The sequence below is a fragment of the Cnephaeus nilssonii genome, assembly GCF_951640355.1.
Source record: "Cnephaeus nilssonii genome assembly, chromosome: Y".
NCBI classification, from domain to species: domain Eukaryota; kingdom Metazoa; phylum Chordata; class Mammalia; order Chiroptera; family Vespertilionidae; genus Cnephaeus; species Cnephaeus nilssonii.
In genome coordinates, this window is record NC_137096.1 from 2,840,721 (window position 1) to 2,857,156 (window position 16,436).

Here is a 16,436-nt window from a genome sequence, read left to right on the forward strand (position 1 = left end):
TATAAATGAGAGGTAATGTCTGGAATTCTTTAGAAGAACCAAGTAATGTAAATCTATGACATTCAAGAGTACCTTGTCTTTGGAAATGACCTCAAAATGCCCTAAAAGTGTCTGAGGGAAGGCAAAATGACATAGGTAGAGGTAGCCATTATGAAAAGACATTTTGCATGGACACAGACTATATTCAATGAAGGCCTGAGGAGAGGCCTGGAGTGGGGTAGAAGGGGGCCAAAGGGGGAAGACATTTTGAAAAACTTAAGTAGGAAAATGTTAATGGGGATAATGGAGAAATTTCAAATTGAGTATATTATTGTGTTAAAGAAATCAGTCAATTTCAGAGTTCCTACTATGTGTTCAGCCTTTTATTAAATATTGGACATAAAAAGGAAAATTGGACAGATCCTATTTCAAATGGGTGACAGATAATTATACAAATAATTATCACACTGAAATTGGCATTAGGCTGGGGGCTTGCACAAATTCCCCTGACAGCCTGGTGGAAATAGGATAAAGAAGGGTTAGGTGAGGCGTTTAAATTCATACAAAGTTATTGGCGGATTTATATGTCAACAAACCAATAGTAACATTGGTTTAGTTGAGGGCCGGGGGCTGGGGAACGCTGGAGGGTGGCAGCAGTTGCCAGACAGGCATCACATTAGAAAGACAAAAAACCAGGAAATTCTCTTCCAAGACATAGTGTGGAAAAATATCCATAACTTCCTTCTCGTACAATGTGCTTGCTAGGAATTTATTTTTTCTCTCGTAATTAAAATCACACACTCAATCCCTTACAGTTTTATGAGCATATTATATATTCAAGACATCAACGGAACATGGTATTATCAAGTGTGTGATTATAAGGAAAGGATTAAACGGAAGGGGATGTTTCAGACATGGGAAGGCTGGATAGAAGGTTGAAAAAACCGTTTTCCTACTTGCAAAAACTCTGAACTTTTAAGCTCCCCAAAATGCGCGCTGGCGCGTCTGTACGCGCGCGCACACATGCGCAGGCAGATCTATTTCAGTAGGATTTAAAAACAATTTTTTTAAACCATGCTATCTCTGTATTGCTGCGCTGCAAACACGGAGCAGCCCCCTTAGGATCGTGTGACAAAAGCTGCAGCAGAAGCACCGACTGGCAGCATTCTTTATGCCGCTTTCCAAGCCACCCTCTCCCCATTGCCCCACTGGGAGCCACCATCTCCGAGCCTGGGTCACCTCTGGGGACCTGGAACGGGGGGCTTGGGGGCCCGGGAACCTGGTTTCTCCAAAAACTTTGCTGCGCATGGGAGTGAGGGCTTTAGTCCTGGTGCATGGGAACAGGATACCAGCCAGCCGCCTCTGCCCAGTGCTCCCTGTGCGCAGCCAGTGGGCGGGGCCAGCGGCGCGGAGTGGGGCTGAGGGTGGGGGCTCGGCTGGGTATATAAGGCCGGTGGCGCTGGTTTAACTTCTGACTTGGGGTTATTTATTTGGGGAGTGCACAAACGGCACAGAGGTGGTGATTTATAAAAGAAGGCAGCAGTGAGTAATGGGAGCATCATAGCTCCCAGGTATGGGCTGGAGCTGCGGAATTTTCGGGGTGTGGCAGGAGTGCTGAGAGAAAGGGGAGTATCCGGGACCCAGCAGCTGCCCCGGAGGTGCTTGCCGGGTTTTTGTTTGGCTGTGCTCAGCGCCATGTAGCCCAAGTGAACAACTCCAGTCACAACAGCAATCCACCTTCCCACAGCCAAAGGAGATTGGATTGCCACGTCCATTCTATTGTTTAGATACTTGCCAGGAGCTCTGGAGTCAGCAGAGCCACCAAGTCCTCACTCTTGGTCGCTGCTCCCCCTGGTGGGACTGACAGCACCGGACACTTCAGTGGCGGGGCTGATGGGACTGGGCGCCGCCATTTTTGTGACCAAGTGATGGTTAATTTGCATATTACCCTTTCATTAGATAGGATGGCCTGTCGCTAGGGAGAGAATGCCGGGCGTTGCTATGTGACGTTATTACCCAGCACCTACCTCCATCGTTTCTGGGCTGGGATGGGATGGGCTGTGGGCTGCATTTTGTGCCAGGGTGTCTCGGTAGTGTCAGCTGAAATTGGTGGGCTCTTGCTCTGGGGTGGTGTTAGGGCCTGTATCCCACTTGAGGGAAGTCAAGTGTTGATTTTTCGGTGCCAGGTCTGTGCTGCCATTTCTCTATACTAGTAAATGGCAAGTGTATGTCATGGCAGCTTCTGTGTTGAGCATCTGTTCCCTGGTGATCAGAGAGAAGGACTCTTAGCATATTAGTCTTTTATATGTATAGATATATGTATAGACTAGTGGACCACTAGTGGCCTGATGTACTAAATTCATGCACATTACAAGGGAATTAATTAGAGGAAATATTTAATATTGCTGTTTGCCCTTTTTCTATAATAGAAGTGTCAGAGATGAAAGAAAATTAATAAAATGTACATGAAAATCTCCCTCCTGTCAGAGTCTGGGGTATGCTGCAGGACCCAGAGCACATGCGCCTCAAAGTCGTATGAGACCCAGATCTGGCCGGCCCCACCCCTGTCAAGTCCCGTAGGGCAGGGGGCACATCCTCAGGTCCCCTAGCCTGGCACTGGGTGGCGGTTGCGGCCTCAGTTCTATTGGCCCGGCCTCAGGTCCCCCGTCCCAGCGTGAGGACACAATGGCGTGATGACCATTTGCGTATTAGCTCTTTATTATATAGGATTAGAGGCCTGGGGCACAAAATTCGTACACATGGGGGCTGTCCCTCAGCCCGGCCTTTGCCCTCTCGCAATCCAGGACCCCTTGAATAGGGTCCCTAGGCCTCGCCAGCAATTAGGGCCTATCAGGGCTTTCCTTCCCCCGGCTGACGGCAGCTGGACCCGCCCCTGCCACTGCCACTGATTGCCATCTGTGCGATGCTGCCCCCCACTCCCCTGCCACTGGTCGCCTCTCTGCGGGCAGCAGGTGTGGGATGCGATCACTTGGCTTGCCTGGGCCTCCCTCTCCAACAGCGTCGCTGACTGGTGGCCTGAGCCTTTCTCTGTGGGGCGATCTATCTGGGGCCCCAGGTCGATCGCCTCACAGAGGGAGGCCCTGCCCATCCAGCCTGCATCTGCGGGCCGATCGCGAAACCCGTTCTCCCCCCGATTGATCACCTTCCCAGCCGGTGGCTTGGGCCTCCCTCTTTGGGACGATCGATGACAGAGCCCCCCATCAATCACCCAGCAGAGGGTGGCCTGGGCCTCCCTCTATGGGGTGATCGTGGGGTGATGGTGGTGTCCCCTGACCAATTGCACCCGCCTTGGCTGGCCTAACTCCAGTGCATGTCATAGCATGGTTGTCTGGACGTTTGTTCTGCTCTTCGATTGTTTGGTCCATTTGCATATTATGCTTTTATTATTATAGACTAGTGGCCCGGTGCACGAAAATTCATGCACTGGGGCAGGGGGTCCCTCAGCCCGGCCTGCCCCCTCTCACAGTCCAGGAGCCCTCACAATATGTCCTACTGATGGCTTAGGCTCACTCTCCTAAGCCACAGTCTGGCCTCCCTCTGCGGGAGGCAACCGGCCGATCAGGTATATTGATACTTTCTGAAGGCAGCACGGACTCCTTCCTTATTTCTTTCCTGTGTGGTTGGAGAATAGAGGACTAAAAGGTGGAGAGAGAATTGTGGCCGTGCCTGGGCTTTTGCAGGCAGCAAAAAGAGAGAGAGGGCTGGGGAAAGTCTAGACATGGTTTCCTTCAATTGTCCTCCCTTCCTCTGGGCCCCTCCCTCCGTTTTTTCCTTTTCGAGGTGGACACTAGGGCCTTGGACTGACCGGAGCCCAGCGATGGTGGTGTTCAGCCCCCTCACTTCTCAGCTGAAGGTACAGCCACCTCACATATCAAGCGGGGCTGTTTTCAAGTTGCCAAAGCGCTGGGAATTCACGCCTCACGGCCTCTCCCCTCTCGGTTTCCTCCTTGGGTCTCTTGCAAACTTCACCGAGACACCGAAGCAGCTCTGCCCTGGTAGTTCTGCACTGGCCCCCGCCCGGGCCCTGCCGGGCACTCTTCCTCGAGGTCTCCAGGTCTACAGTCTGTGCTCAGGGAGGTTGCCCAGAGCCAGTTCCCCCGGGCAGGTGGGGCAGGGGGGCTGGCTTGGAGAGCTGGAGGAAGATGGCAGAGTAAGAGTTGGTATGAACCAGTGCCTGCTCAGTCAGACTTCCTAAGCTCCCCACTGGGCCCAGGCCGGACCCCTTCCCCATGCTGGGAGGATCCCTCTGAGGTCCCTTCCCTGTACCCAGCCTTGTATACCTAAAATAAGTCACACTTGGCCATGGTGTGTAATTCTTTTTATCCATAGTTGGATTGGTTTTGCCTGCATGTTGATGAGGACTTTTGCATCTATGATAATGAGATAGTTTGGTCTGTAGTTTTTTATAGTTATGAAATGTTACTTCCTCTTGTATTTTCTGGGAGAGATTATAGGACATTGACATCATTTCTCCCTTAAATGTTTGGTGGAATTCATCAGAGTACTCCTCTGGTTATAGTGATACTTTCTGTTGTGAAAAGTTACAGTTATTGATTCCGTTTCCTTAATATTTACTAGGTGTACTGGTTAATAATGGCGGATTTTGTAATCAAAGAAAACAGGATAATTTCAAGGGAAACATCAAGTTTTTTTATTCAAAGTAATGTCTATCGCTAGCTACACATTTCCCCCATCTTTCAGGTAATTTGTGGATACCGTCCCAATAGAACTTTTCTTGTCTTGAGGCAAACCATTCAGAGACCAAATTTTCCACTTTGTCATATGTTTTGAAGTGCTGCTCAGAAAGTACGTGTGCCATCGATCGGAACAAGTGGTAATCTGAAGGAGCAAGGTCTGGTGAATACAGCGGGTGGGTTAATACATCCTAGGCAAGATCTTTTAAAGGTTTTTTTTTTTTTTTAAATATATATTTTTTATTGATTTTTTTTACAGAGAGGAAGGGAGAGAGATAGAGAGTTAGAAACATCGATGATAGAGAAACATCGATCAGCTGCCTCCTGCCCACCCTCTACTGGGGATGTGCCCACAACCAAGGTACATGCCCTTGACCGGAATTGAACCTGGGACCCTTCAGTCCACAAGCTGAAGCTCTATCCACTGAGCCAAACTGGTTTCGGCTTAAAGGGTCTTTAACTGGTTTTGAAGTGTGTGATGGTGCATCCTCATGAAGCACAATTCCTTTGCCATGTCTTCTGGCCCATTCTGGTCGTTTTACAATCAAAGCGTGGTTCAAATTGATTATTTATTTTCGGTAGTGATCAGTATTAATGGTTTCACCTGGTTTTAGAAGTTCATAATACACCACACCTTCCTGATCCCACCAAACGCAGAGCCTTGTCTTCTTTCCGAAGCAATTTGGACTTGCAGTTGATATTGATGGTTGACTTGAATCAACCCCAAATTTTGTGTGTTTGGGATTCTCAGAATAAATCCACTTTTCATTGCCAGTCACAATTCAATGCAAAAAAGACTTTCTTTCATGCCGTTGAAGCAACATTTTACTGATGACTTTTCAGTTTTCCATTTGTCTTTCATTCAGTTGATGTGGCACCCATTTTCCTTCCTTTAAAATCTTTCCCATTGCTTTTAAACGATCGGAAATTATTTGAGCAACATATAATCTTTCTGCAAGTTGTTTTTGATTTTGACACGCATCTTTTTTCAATAATGCTTGTAATGGTTGGTCTTTAAACTTTCTCAGTTGACCTGGATGTTCTTTGTCTTTCATATTGAAATCATCACTTTTAACCTGCGTTCACTAGTGTCTTGAGATGGAGCATGTTCACCATAAGCTTCCCGAAGAATATGATAACTTTCATCAGCACTTTTCTTCAAATAAAGTAATAAATTAAAACTTCCTGCAAATGCTCTTTTTTTGGCATGAAATTTGACATTTTTAAGCGTAAAGATATCTATAATGTTAACACCTTCAGAAAATTGGAAGTATGAAGTTTTGAAACATACTGTCAATACATCAAAATAGCATACATATCAAATTGTATATCTATGTAAGTGTAACTCCATCTATTGAAAAAGTCCCATCATTAACTGGTACATGTAATATTTTATATAATCTTACCTTATAATAGACAAATATGCAAATTGACCGCACCTTCGCTACGCCCAAGCCACGCCCACCAACCGAGCCACGCCCACCAACCACGCCCACCAGGAAACCATTGCAGGGACGTTGGGGTGTGGCGGAGCCCAAGGCCGGGAAAGCCGCCCGGCCTTGGGCACCAGCGGGGAGCCTGCACCGATTGCAGGAAACAACTGGGGGTCGGCTCCTGCGATTCTTAGCAGGGACGCTGGGTGCAGCGAGCCCAAGGCCAGGAAAGCCTGGGGCGGAGGCTTTCCCGGCCTTGGGCACCAGCGGGGAGCCTGCACGGATCGCAGGAAAGCACTGGGGGTTGGCTCCTGTGATTGGTAGCAGGGATGCTGGGTGCCGCCGAGCCCAAGGCCAGAAAAGCCTCGGGCGGAGGCTTTCCTGGCCTTGGGCACCAGCAGGGAGCCTGCAAGCATCGCAGGAAACCACTGGGGGTTGGCTCCTGCGATCCTTAGCAGAGATGTTGGGTGCGGCCGAGCCCAAGGCCACTGCCCGGGGCCAAGCCCCGACCCTGAAAAAGGCAGAAGGCGGTGGCCACAGCCAAGGCCTGGGTCCCCGGTGCCGGCAGAAAACTGGTGCAGGCAGCCAGGTGAATGAAGGTCTATTGCATGAATCTTCGTGCAAACTGGCTACTATTCGTATATAATAAAAGCCTAATATGCAAATCAACCGAATGGTGGAACGACTAGTCGGCGGGCTGTGCCAGGCCAGCCAGGGTCGGTGCCAGCAGGCAGAGGGAGGTGACGGTGATTGGGGTTTGGCGCTGTCCCCTGATAGTTCCTCCAGGTGCCGCAGAGGGAGGCCACCAGTGGCAGCAGCAGTGGCTGGGTGATTGGGGGGCGTGGCCAGCCATTTGCCGGCCTGCTTGCCCTGTCTCCTAATTGGCCTGCCAGTCACCTGTTGTTGCCTCCCGTAGATGGGGAGTGGGCCTAAGATGTCAGTCAGACATGCCTTAAGGGCTCTGGGATTCAAGAGGTCACCCACCAGGCTGAGGAACGCCCCCCACCCCCATCCCAAGTGCACGAATTTTCATGCACCAGGCCTCTAGTGTTGATAAGAGTAATGAAACTGGATATCCTTGTCTTGTTCCTAACCTTAAAGGAAAAAAAGTTTTTCACTATGGAGTATGATATTAGCTGAGGGTTTGTCATGTATGGTCTTTATGTTGAGGTACTTTCCTTCTGTTCCTATTTTATTGAGTGTTTAATAATAAATGGATGTTGTATCTTTTTTTTTTAATTTTTTTAAAAATATATTTTATTGATTTTTCACAGAGAGGAAAAGAGAGGGATAGAGAGTCAGAAACATCGATGATAGAGAAACATCGATCAGCTGCCTCTTGCACAACCCCCACTGGGGATGTGCCCGCAACCAAGGCACATGCTCCCGACCGGAATCGAACCTGGGACCCTTCAGTCCGCAGGCCGACGCTCTATCCACTGAGCCAAACCGGTTTCGGCATGGATGTTGTATCTTACCAAAAGCTTTTTCTGCATCTATTGATGTGATCATATTGTATTTATCCTTTCTTTTGTTAATGAGGTATGTTACATTAATTGATTTGCATATGTTGGATCATCCTTGTGCCTCTGGAACCTGTGGGAACCATGCCAAGTCCTTGGGTAGTCCAGGCCGGTGGGAGCAGAGAGGTCTTGTTATCAATACACCAGAATGGTCAAAAGCCACTCTGGGCATGAGCCCAATTGGGATGTCCAGGAATCTGAGCCTGGATATCCTGATCAGACCAAGAATCCGAGTGGGTGCAAGGACACATGGTATACACTGTGCCCTTTTGTAGCAAATATGATTGATGTAAGTAACTATTGGCACGAAGCCTTCTTTGTCTAAGTAACGTAACAGTAGGTTATTGGCTAGCTAGTTGGCTGGAGTGTGAGAAGTCTGTGATAGAGAGCAGTTGAGCAGAGGCAAGAGAAATCAGAGAATCAGAGGCGATAGAATGTAGCTCCTATGTGTGCAGCAGAAAGGAAAGCTTAGATGGAGCTAAGAGCTGATGTAAGGTTAAGAGCTTATAGAGAGCTAAGATACAGCTACCGTGTTAACTAGCCAATATGCTGGGCAGGAGAGACAGGAGAAGCTGCTGAGCCAGAGAGCTCAGGTGCCACTACTGTGTGAAGCGGTGCGTCTACTACTGTGAAGCGGTGCGTCTAGTGGCAGCTTGTGGCTGCTCAGATAATGACTATGGGTACAGAGACTGATGCTCGTTTGTGGGAAATATATGTATCTACCAGTCCGGGTGCCTGCTGTATGGACTTTGCTGTGAGGATTGTTCTTGTCTGATGGCTATGTGATCACTGGCTTCTGCAGTAAAGACTCCTTCTTATACACCCACAACTTCTCATGGCTTCTCCATTCTGCCCTGCTGCCAAAAATTGACCTGTATCTCTGACACTTGGTAAAGGAGGAACTTGGACTAAGTTCCCAACAGTTAGTACAGTGGACAGGGTTTGAGAAGGACCTGCCCTGGCATAGTAAAATGGGAGAATTCAGAAGAGTATATGGACTCAAAGCCACTCAGAGTACCAGAACTTGTACAGGAATCTAGCTCTTCCCATTGATCATGATGCACTATTTTTTTGGATGAACTGTTCTATTCATTTTGCAGTATTTTATTTAGGATTTTTGCATTGGTCGTCATCAGATATATTGATCTGTAGTTTTCTTTTTGTGTGTTATTCTTTTGTATATTTTGGTATCAAGGTTATATTGGCCTCATAAAAAGTATTGCCTCTTTTTTAATATTTTTGAAGAGCTTGAGAAACATAGATTTTTAAATCTTCTATAAACATTTGATAGAATTCACTTTTATTTTGGGGGAGGTTTTTTTTATGATTGTTTCCATTTCCTCACTGGCAACTTATTCATTTCTTCTAGGTTATTGAATATATAGTCTTTCATATTGTATAATATGATCCTTTATAATTTGTGACATCTGTGGTGATTTCTCCTCATTACTAATTTTGTATATGGTGTCTTTTCCCTTTTTTCCTTAGTGAATCTAGCCAGTGGTTTGTAAGTTTTATTAACCTTTTAAAAAAAATCCCTTTGTTTTATTCATTTTTGTATAATCTTTATAGTTTTTTGTTCTCTATTTCATTCATTTCTGCTCTAATTTTTATTATTCCCTTTCTACTACAAACTTTGGGATGTTTTTGTTCTTCCTTTCCTAGCATTTTAAGATGTGCTGTTAGGTTGTTTATTTTTCTTATTTCTTGAGCTAGGTCTGTCATAATATAAATTTCCCTCTTATTACTGCTTTTGCTGCATCCCAGAAGTTTTGATGTATTGTATTGTCACTCTCATTTGTCTCTATATATCTTTTAATCTCATTTTTTATTTCTCCTTTGACCCAGTAATTTTTTAGTAGTTTGTTTTTAATATCGACATATTTGTGGGATTTTTGCTTCCTATTTGCAGTTAATTTCTAATTTCAAGGCATTGTGGTCAGGAAATACTGTATGCTTGGCATAATTTCAATCTTCTAGTATTTGTTGATGGTAGTTTTGTTATCCATCATGTGCATGGAGAAGAATGTATATCTGATATTCTGGAACAGAAGCTTCTATAACTCAATTATGTCCAGTTGGTCTAATGTTTCACTTAAGGCTGATATTTCTTTATTGATTTTATGTTTGGTTGATCTATCTAAAGCTGTCAATGGAGTATTAAAGTCTCCAACTATGGTTGTGTATTGTTGTTTCTTTCTTTAGTTCTGTGAGTATCCTTCTATCTAATAAAAGAGTAATAATGCAAATTGACCGTTCCTTCGCTACACACAAGCCATGCCCACCAGCCAATCAGGAGCGAGTATGCAAATTAAACCAACCAAGATGGCTGCGGCCACAGAGAGAGCAAGAGACTTGGGTTACCCCGGCAATTGAGGAAGGCAAGCTTTCTGCCTTCCCTGACCTGCCTTGGCCTCCGTTTAAGGCTACAAAGTTTCAATTATAGAAGATAAATAAATCCCAACAAAAATGGCAGCAGCCACAAGCTGGAGAGAGCAGGAGGCTTGAGTTGCCCCCGGCGATGGAGGAAGCCAAGTTTCTGCAGCCCTGGCCTGCCTTGGCCTCTGCTTAAGGCCACAAAGTTTAAATTATAGAAGATAAATAAATCCCAACAAAAATGGCTGTGGCCACAGAGCAAGCAGGAGGCTTGGCTCTGCTCAAGGCTACAAAGTTTCAATTATAGAAGATAGATAAATCCCACATACCAGGGCCTCTGCTTGGGTCGCTGGGGGACGTGGCCAGCCTGCAAACCATCACAGGTCCCTCACCCAGGCTGCCCCACACCCCAAGGGCAAACCAGATGGCCCCCACCCGTGCACCAGGCCTCTATCCTATCTAATAAAAGGATAATGTGCAAATTTCCCGTCACTTCAACACAAGATGGCTGCCCCCATGTGGTCAAAGATGACTGCCCCCATGTGGACACAAGATGGTCGCCACAAGATGGCCAGCAGGGGAGGGCAGTTAGGAGGGATCAGGCCTGCAAGGGAGGGCAGTTGGAGGCGATCAAGCCTGCAGGAGAGGGCAGTTAGGGTGACGAGGCCGGCAGAGGAGGGAAGTTGGGGGCGACCGGGCCTGCCGGGAAAGGCAGTTGGGGGAAAACAGTTCTGCAGGGGAGGGCAGTTAGGGGCAAACAGGCTGGCAGGGGAGCAGTTAGGCATCAATCAGGCTGGCAGGGGAGTGGTTAGGGGGTGATCAGGCTGGCAGGCAGAAGTGGTTAGGGGCAATCAGGAAGGCAGGCAGGCGAGCAGCTGGGAGCCAGTAGTCCTGGATTGTGAGAGGGATGTCCGACTGCCCTCGAGGGGTCTCATATTGGAAAGGGTGCATGCTGGGCTGAGGGGTCTCCCTCTCCATCCCCCGTGCACGGATTTCATGCACCGGGTCTCTAGTTATTTTATATATTTCGATGGTCGCTGGTGCATATGCATTAAGAAGTGTTATGTTTTCTTGATGTAATGTTCCCTCTATCATTATAAAGTATCCATTTTTGCTTCTTGATATCTTTAAATCTACTTTGTCAGATATAAGTGTGACCACATGTGCTTTTCTGTGGATGTTATTTAATTGGAAAATTATTTTCCATCCTTTGACTTTGAATCTGCCTTTATCTTTGATACTTACATGTGTGTCTTGTAGGCAGCATCTGGTTGGGTTTTATTTTTGATACACTCTGCTACTCTGTGCCTCTTAATTGGTGATTCTAGACCATTTACATTTAGGGTAATTATTGATGTATGAGGATTTCCTATAGCCATTTTATCTTTTGTTTTCTTTTCCTTTGTGTTTTTGTCTGTTGTTTTTGTTTGGTGGTATGCCATACTTCTTTTCTCTGCATTTCTTTTTTTAAGCTTTATGTCCTGGATTAGGGATTTTTGTGTGCAGTTATCATTAGGTTTATAAAAAATTAACTTGCATCTATACAGTAGTTTGTTCTTTTGAGTACATTTGATCTTCATCTTCCTTGGCCAATTCAGACATTTACCCCTCCCCTTTTATGTTTTTGTTGTCATGATTAACTCATTTATGATGTAAGTTTTTTGTGCTCTTACTCCTAGAGTTTTGACCTTATGTTCTTTGTTCAGATAGAATAACTCCTTTGAGTATTTCCTGCAATGGAGGTTTTCTGGTTGATAAAATCCCTCACCTCTTGTATGTCTGGGAATGTCTTTTTTTTTTTTTCTCCTTCATATTTAAAGGATAATTTTGCTGGATATATTATGCTTGGTAATTTCTCTCTTTCAGATGTTTGAGTATTTGGTTCCACTCTCTTCTGGCTGTGGAGTTTCTGCTGAGAAGTCGGATGAAATTCAGTTTTTTTGTTTGTTTTGTTTTGTTTTTTTGTAGGTCACTCCCTTCTTTTTGCTTTCTACTTTGAGAATTTTTTCTTTTTTATTAATTTTTGACAGTTATAATACCAAGTGCTTTGGAGAGGGCCTTTTTGCACTGAGGTAGCTAGGTGTTCTGGTTGTTTCTTGGATTCAGAGATCCAGTTCTTTTCTTAGATTTGTGAAGTTCTCATCTACCATTTGTTTGAATAGACTTTCCATTCCCTTCTACCTCTTTTTCTCTTCCGGACTGTCTATTTTCTAATATTGCTTTATCTGATGGAGTCAGATAGTTCCTGTTGAGCTGTTTCGTTTTTCTTTATGCTCAGATTTCTCCTTCCCTTCTTGTCATTTTTAGAGTCCTATCTTCAGTATCACTATTTCTTTCCTCCATTTGTTTTCTGTGCATAGTTATTTACTCTTTTAAATTAAAAAATATTAATTTATTGATTTCAGAGAGGAAGGGAGAGGAAAAAGAGATAGAAACATGAATGTCAAGAGAGAATCATTGATTGGCTGCCTCCTGCACATCCCCCACTACGGACAGAGTCTGCAACCTGGGCCTGTGCCCTTGACTAGAATGAAACCTGGGACCCTTCTGCATGCTAACATTCTATTCACTGAGCCAAACTGGCTAGGGCTCATTTGCTTATTGTTAATCTCCTTAATTTCATGCTTCATTGCTAGGATTTCTGAGTGGTGGTTTTTTAAAGTTTCAATCTTTTTGGTAAAGTATTCATTTTGTTTATTTATTTGTTTTCTGAATATATTGATTTATCCATTGAGTATTTTCAGAACTGCAGTCTTGCAATCTGTCATTTATATCACACATTTTCATGTATTCTAGCTTGTTTTCTGGGGTTTTTTTCATTTTCATTTTTATCCTCGTCACTATGGTTATTCATGGTATTTGCAGTTCTCCTTTGTCTAGGCATGTATATACATCTGTATTAATGGTCTTCTGTAGTAACTTTCTCTAATATTTTCTAGTAGATGGTACTGAATCACAAGGATTTTACATTTGTGATCTCCCAAACTGGATCGAGTTTTTATGAGAAGTCTCTTGTTTATCATATCATGTTTCCTTTTAAAAAGTTGTACCATTTTGTTTGCTGCTTTTGCATTTTTTCAGTTTTATTATCATGTCTGATTTATAATTCTTTTATTGTCTGTACTATTTAGTGTTTCCTTAAAGTTACTGGATTGGTAAATTGGATGAAGTTTTTATCAATATGGGAAGTGTTCCTCCTTGATTTTTTAAAATATAACTTTTGAGCATCTGTTCCTTTATGTTTAGTATTTTTTATTGTCTACTGACATTTATAATCTGTGTTTTAGCTATTCTCCTTTGTTTATGAGCTTAATTTTGTTCACTTTAGTAACTTGCTGGTTGAGCATTCTCACCAGAAGTTGTTAACCACTGTTTTCATTTTTATTTAGTTTTAAATTTTACCCTGGTTTTCTTGTATTTTTCTCTATGTTTATAGTATGTTGGTGGTCAGCTAATTCTTAGAGTTAAAATAGTGTTCCTAGTCCATCAGTTTTCTTATTCAGTGTCTGTTGAGAAACATATTGAAAGTTGCAGTCAGTTGTCAAGTATTCCTTTACTTTAACTCCACCGTAGATTTCCTTTAAAAAAATATTATAAAGTCAGAATATTTTTATCTTTGTGCTTGGAATGTTATATAATGTTACTTTTTTATCTGGTTTCTTAATTTCTAATTGTTAACAGGATTTTATCATACTTTATTTACATATGACTTTCAGGTTTTAATTTGTCATTTTTAATGTATCAAATATTAAAGTAGTAACAGGTAATCTGGTTAAAACATTGTTAATTCAAGGTGTTTTTTTAATGCGAAAACTCAATGTCACAGTCATGTTATAAAATTTTAATTAGATGACTAAAAGTGACTAGGATATACTGTATATAACTTGTCAGTTTGTTACATGTTATTAACTGACAAATTTCATATCACATGACTGAAAACAGGCTTAACCAGTTATTAAACTAATTACCTAATTTAGAAAGTATTATTCATAATATTTTCTCTGTGTTTCTAAGGTTCCACTTAATATGGAATTTGAAGTTAAAAATGTTTGTATATTGTTATATTTCTAACTCCAATGTTACTAGCTTTCAAGTTCTCTTGTTAAAATAGTTTGGAAGCTGAACAGTGTTTTAGTATTATAGTATTACTTTAATCAGTGTTGATACATTAGTTTATTAATTACTTTGTCAGTAAATTAGGATTAGAATCTTCTTAGAGAAATTTTTAAAAAAATATATATTTTATTGATTTTTTACAGAGAGGAAGGGAGAGGGATAGAGAGTTAGAAACATCGATGAGAGAGAAACATCGATCAGCTGCCTCCTGCACACTCCCCATGGGGGATGTGCCTGCAACCAAGGTACATGCCCTTGACCGGAATCGAACCCGGGACCCTTGAGCCCGCAGTCCGACACTCTATCCGCTGAGCCAAACCGGTTAGGGCTTCTTAGAGAAATTTATGACACCAACCAATCACAAATTTCCTGTAAAACATACATAATTCATTGTATATTTTTATTCTACGAAAGGTTTTTTTTCTGTGTTCAAACTTTTAATTTTGATAAATTGCCCCATCAACTTCTTTAACAATATCAGTATATGCTCCTAATTATGTAAATTTGGGTAAATGTGCTATCTCTTTGCAAGTCATTCATGTGCTATCTCTTTGCAAGTCATTCATTCTGGACACTGCTAGAATGTTTTTGTGGGTTATGGGGAGAGAAAATGGAAGGGTGGAAATTCATATGAGTTATTCCTTGCAACACTTTTATAGATTTAATAGTTTTGATACTTTGTTTGAGGATAGCTGCTGTTTACATAAAAAGTTTACTGATGATAGTAAAGGCTTAATAAACTTATTTTCTATATTAAACTTATAACACATTATAGATGAGTGATTTGTTATATTTAGTTTGTGTTTATAGCTTTAATTGGTAATGGCTGTATGTTTGCTTTTTCATATAAATTTACCAATAAATTTCTGTAAAGATGAAAATGTGCTTCGGAATTTAACAAAATAAACCTCAAAATCTTATGTGAAGAAATACTACAGCAAATAATAAAAATAGAATCAGCCCAGTTTCATAATTTTCCCTAAAAGTACTACTTTAATCATTTGGTAATGAGAACTTTAAAAATGAAATTTTAGGATTTGAGATAAATTATATTACACATTTAACTGTGATTTTGTGTATAATTATATTACACATTTAACTTGTGTGTGTTTAGTATCTGCTTTTATTTAACATTTTTAATCTTTTGTATTGTTGGATTTGCATAATTATAGATTTAAACCTTTTTACTTTATTTCTGTTTCTTTTTTTTAAAGGGGCTTCACAAAGGTCAGAGTTCACATTTGTCAGGACCTAATGATGAACAACCTTCATTTTCCACTGGACCTGCTCAGTATCTCGAAGCAGCTAGCATTGGCATTCAGAAACAGACTGGACATGGAACACAGGAAGCTGCTCTCAATCACCTCTCATCTCATATTGCTACCTCAGGTGGACAACAAGGCACTACCTTTACCAAAGAGAGCCAACCTTCAGGAAATAGGTCTTTGGTGCCTGAAACAAGCAGGCATGCTGGAGACATACCTAATGGCTGTGCTGTTGTCAAGGGACTTTCTGATCATGTTCAGCAGCTGACAGTCGAACCTGTTTGTGGTCCTAACCATGGAAATAGTATATCACCAAATTTACTAATATCAGACAGTCCTCAGATCTCTGCCTCATTGATTGGAAAAGCCAGTGACAGTGTGGGTACTGGAGCCTATGACAAAGCCAGTAATATTTACCCAGCTATTCATACAAAGACTAATAATTCTAATACCTCTTCACCCTCTTCAGTAGTTTTCACCACAATACCTTTTTCAAAATCCACTGAGCAGACAACCACACACAGTGTTAGCAGCCTTAACAATCCTCAAAATAGGTTACACACAATTAATGGAGAAGGACTAGAGAACGTACAGAGCTCTGAAAAACCAGACTTACCTTTAATTAGCTTCAAATCTGATCCTCAGATTATTCCATCAATGTCTATGTCTATATATTCAAATTCCACAGAAGTTCTGAAGGCATGCAGGTTAGTATGGGAAATTTAATCACAAAGTGAATATTGTTGATTACTATGCAAATCAGAAAATGGAAAATATTTTGATTTTATAATAAATAGAAATTATGTATAAAGTGAGGTAGTCATTTAAAATATTTTCATAAGCAACTTTTTTATTCTCCAGTATCAATCTACATATCAACATTTTCTTTTTTATGTTTCAATTTTAGTTCTGGTTTAATAAAATCAGATATTTAAAATTTTTTATAATAGTACATATATGTTACAAAAAGTTAGAAAATATAAGAAATAAAAATATCATATTCCAGCTTCTCAGACTACCACTGTTATA

At 42.3% G+C, this 16,436-nt stretch overlaps 1 protein-coding gene across 6 annotated transcripts in view; it reads left to right on the forward strand.

Annotated features, from left to right (window-relative positions):
- The window catches only part of LOC307096475 (lysine-specific demethylase 6A-like), a 269,094-nt gene that overhangs the window by 184,270 nt on the left and 68,388 nt on the right, over positions 1 to 16,436 (forward strand). For all 6 annotated transcript variants that reach the window (XM_079766141.1, XM_079766142.1, XM_079766143.1 and 3 more), the window contains one exon: positions 15,357 to 16,114. In XM_079766141.1, the coding sequence (XP_079622267.1) occupies positions 15,357 to 16,114 (758 nt within the window). The remainder of the gene's footprint in view (positions 1 to 15,356; positions 16,115 to 16,436) is intronic.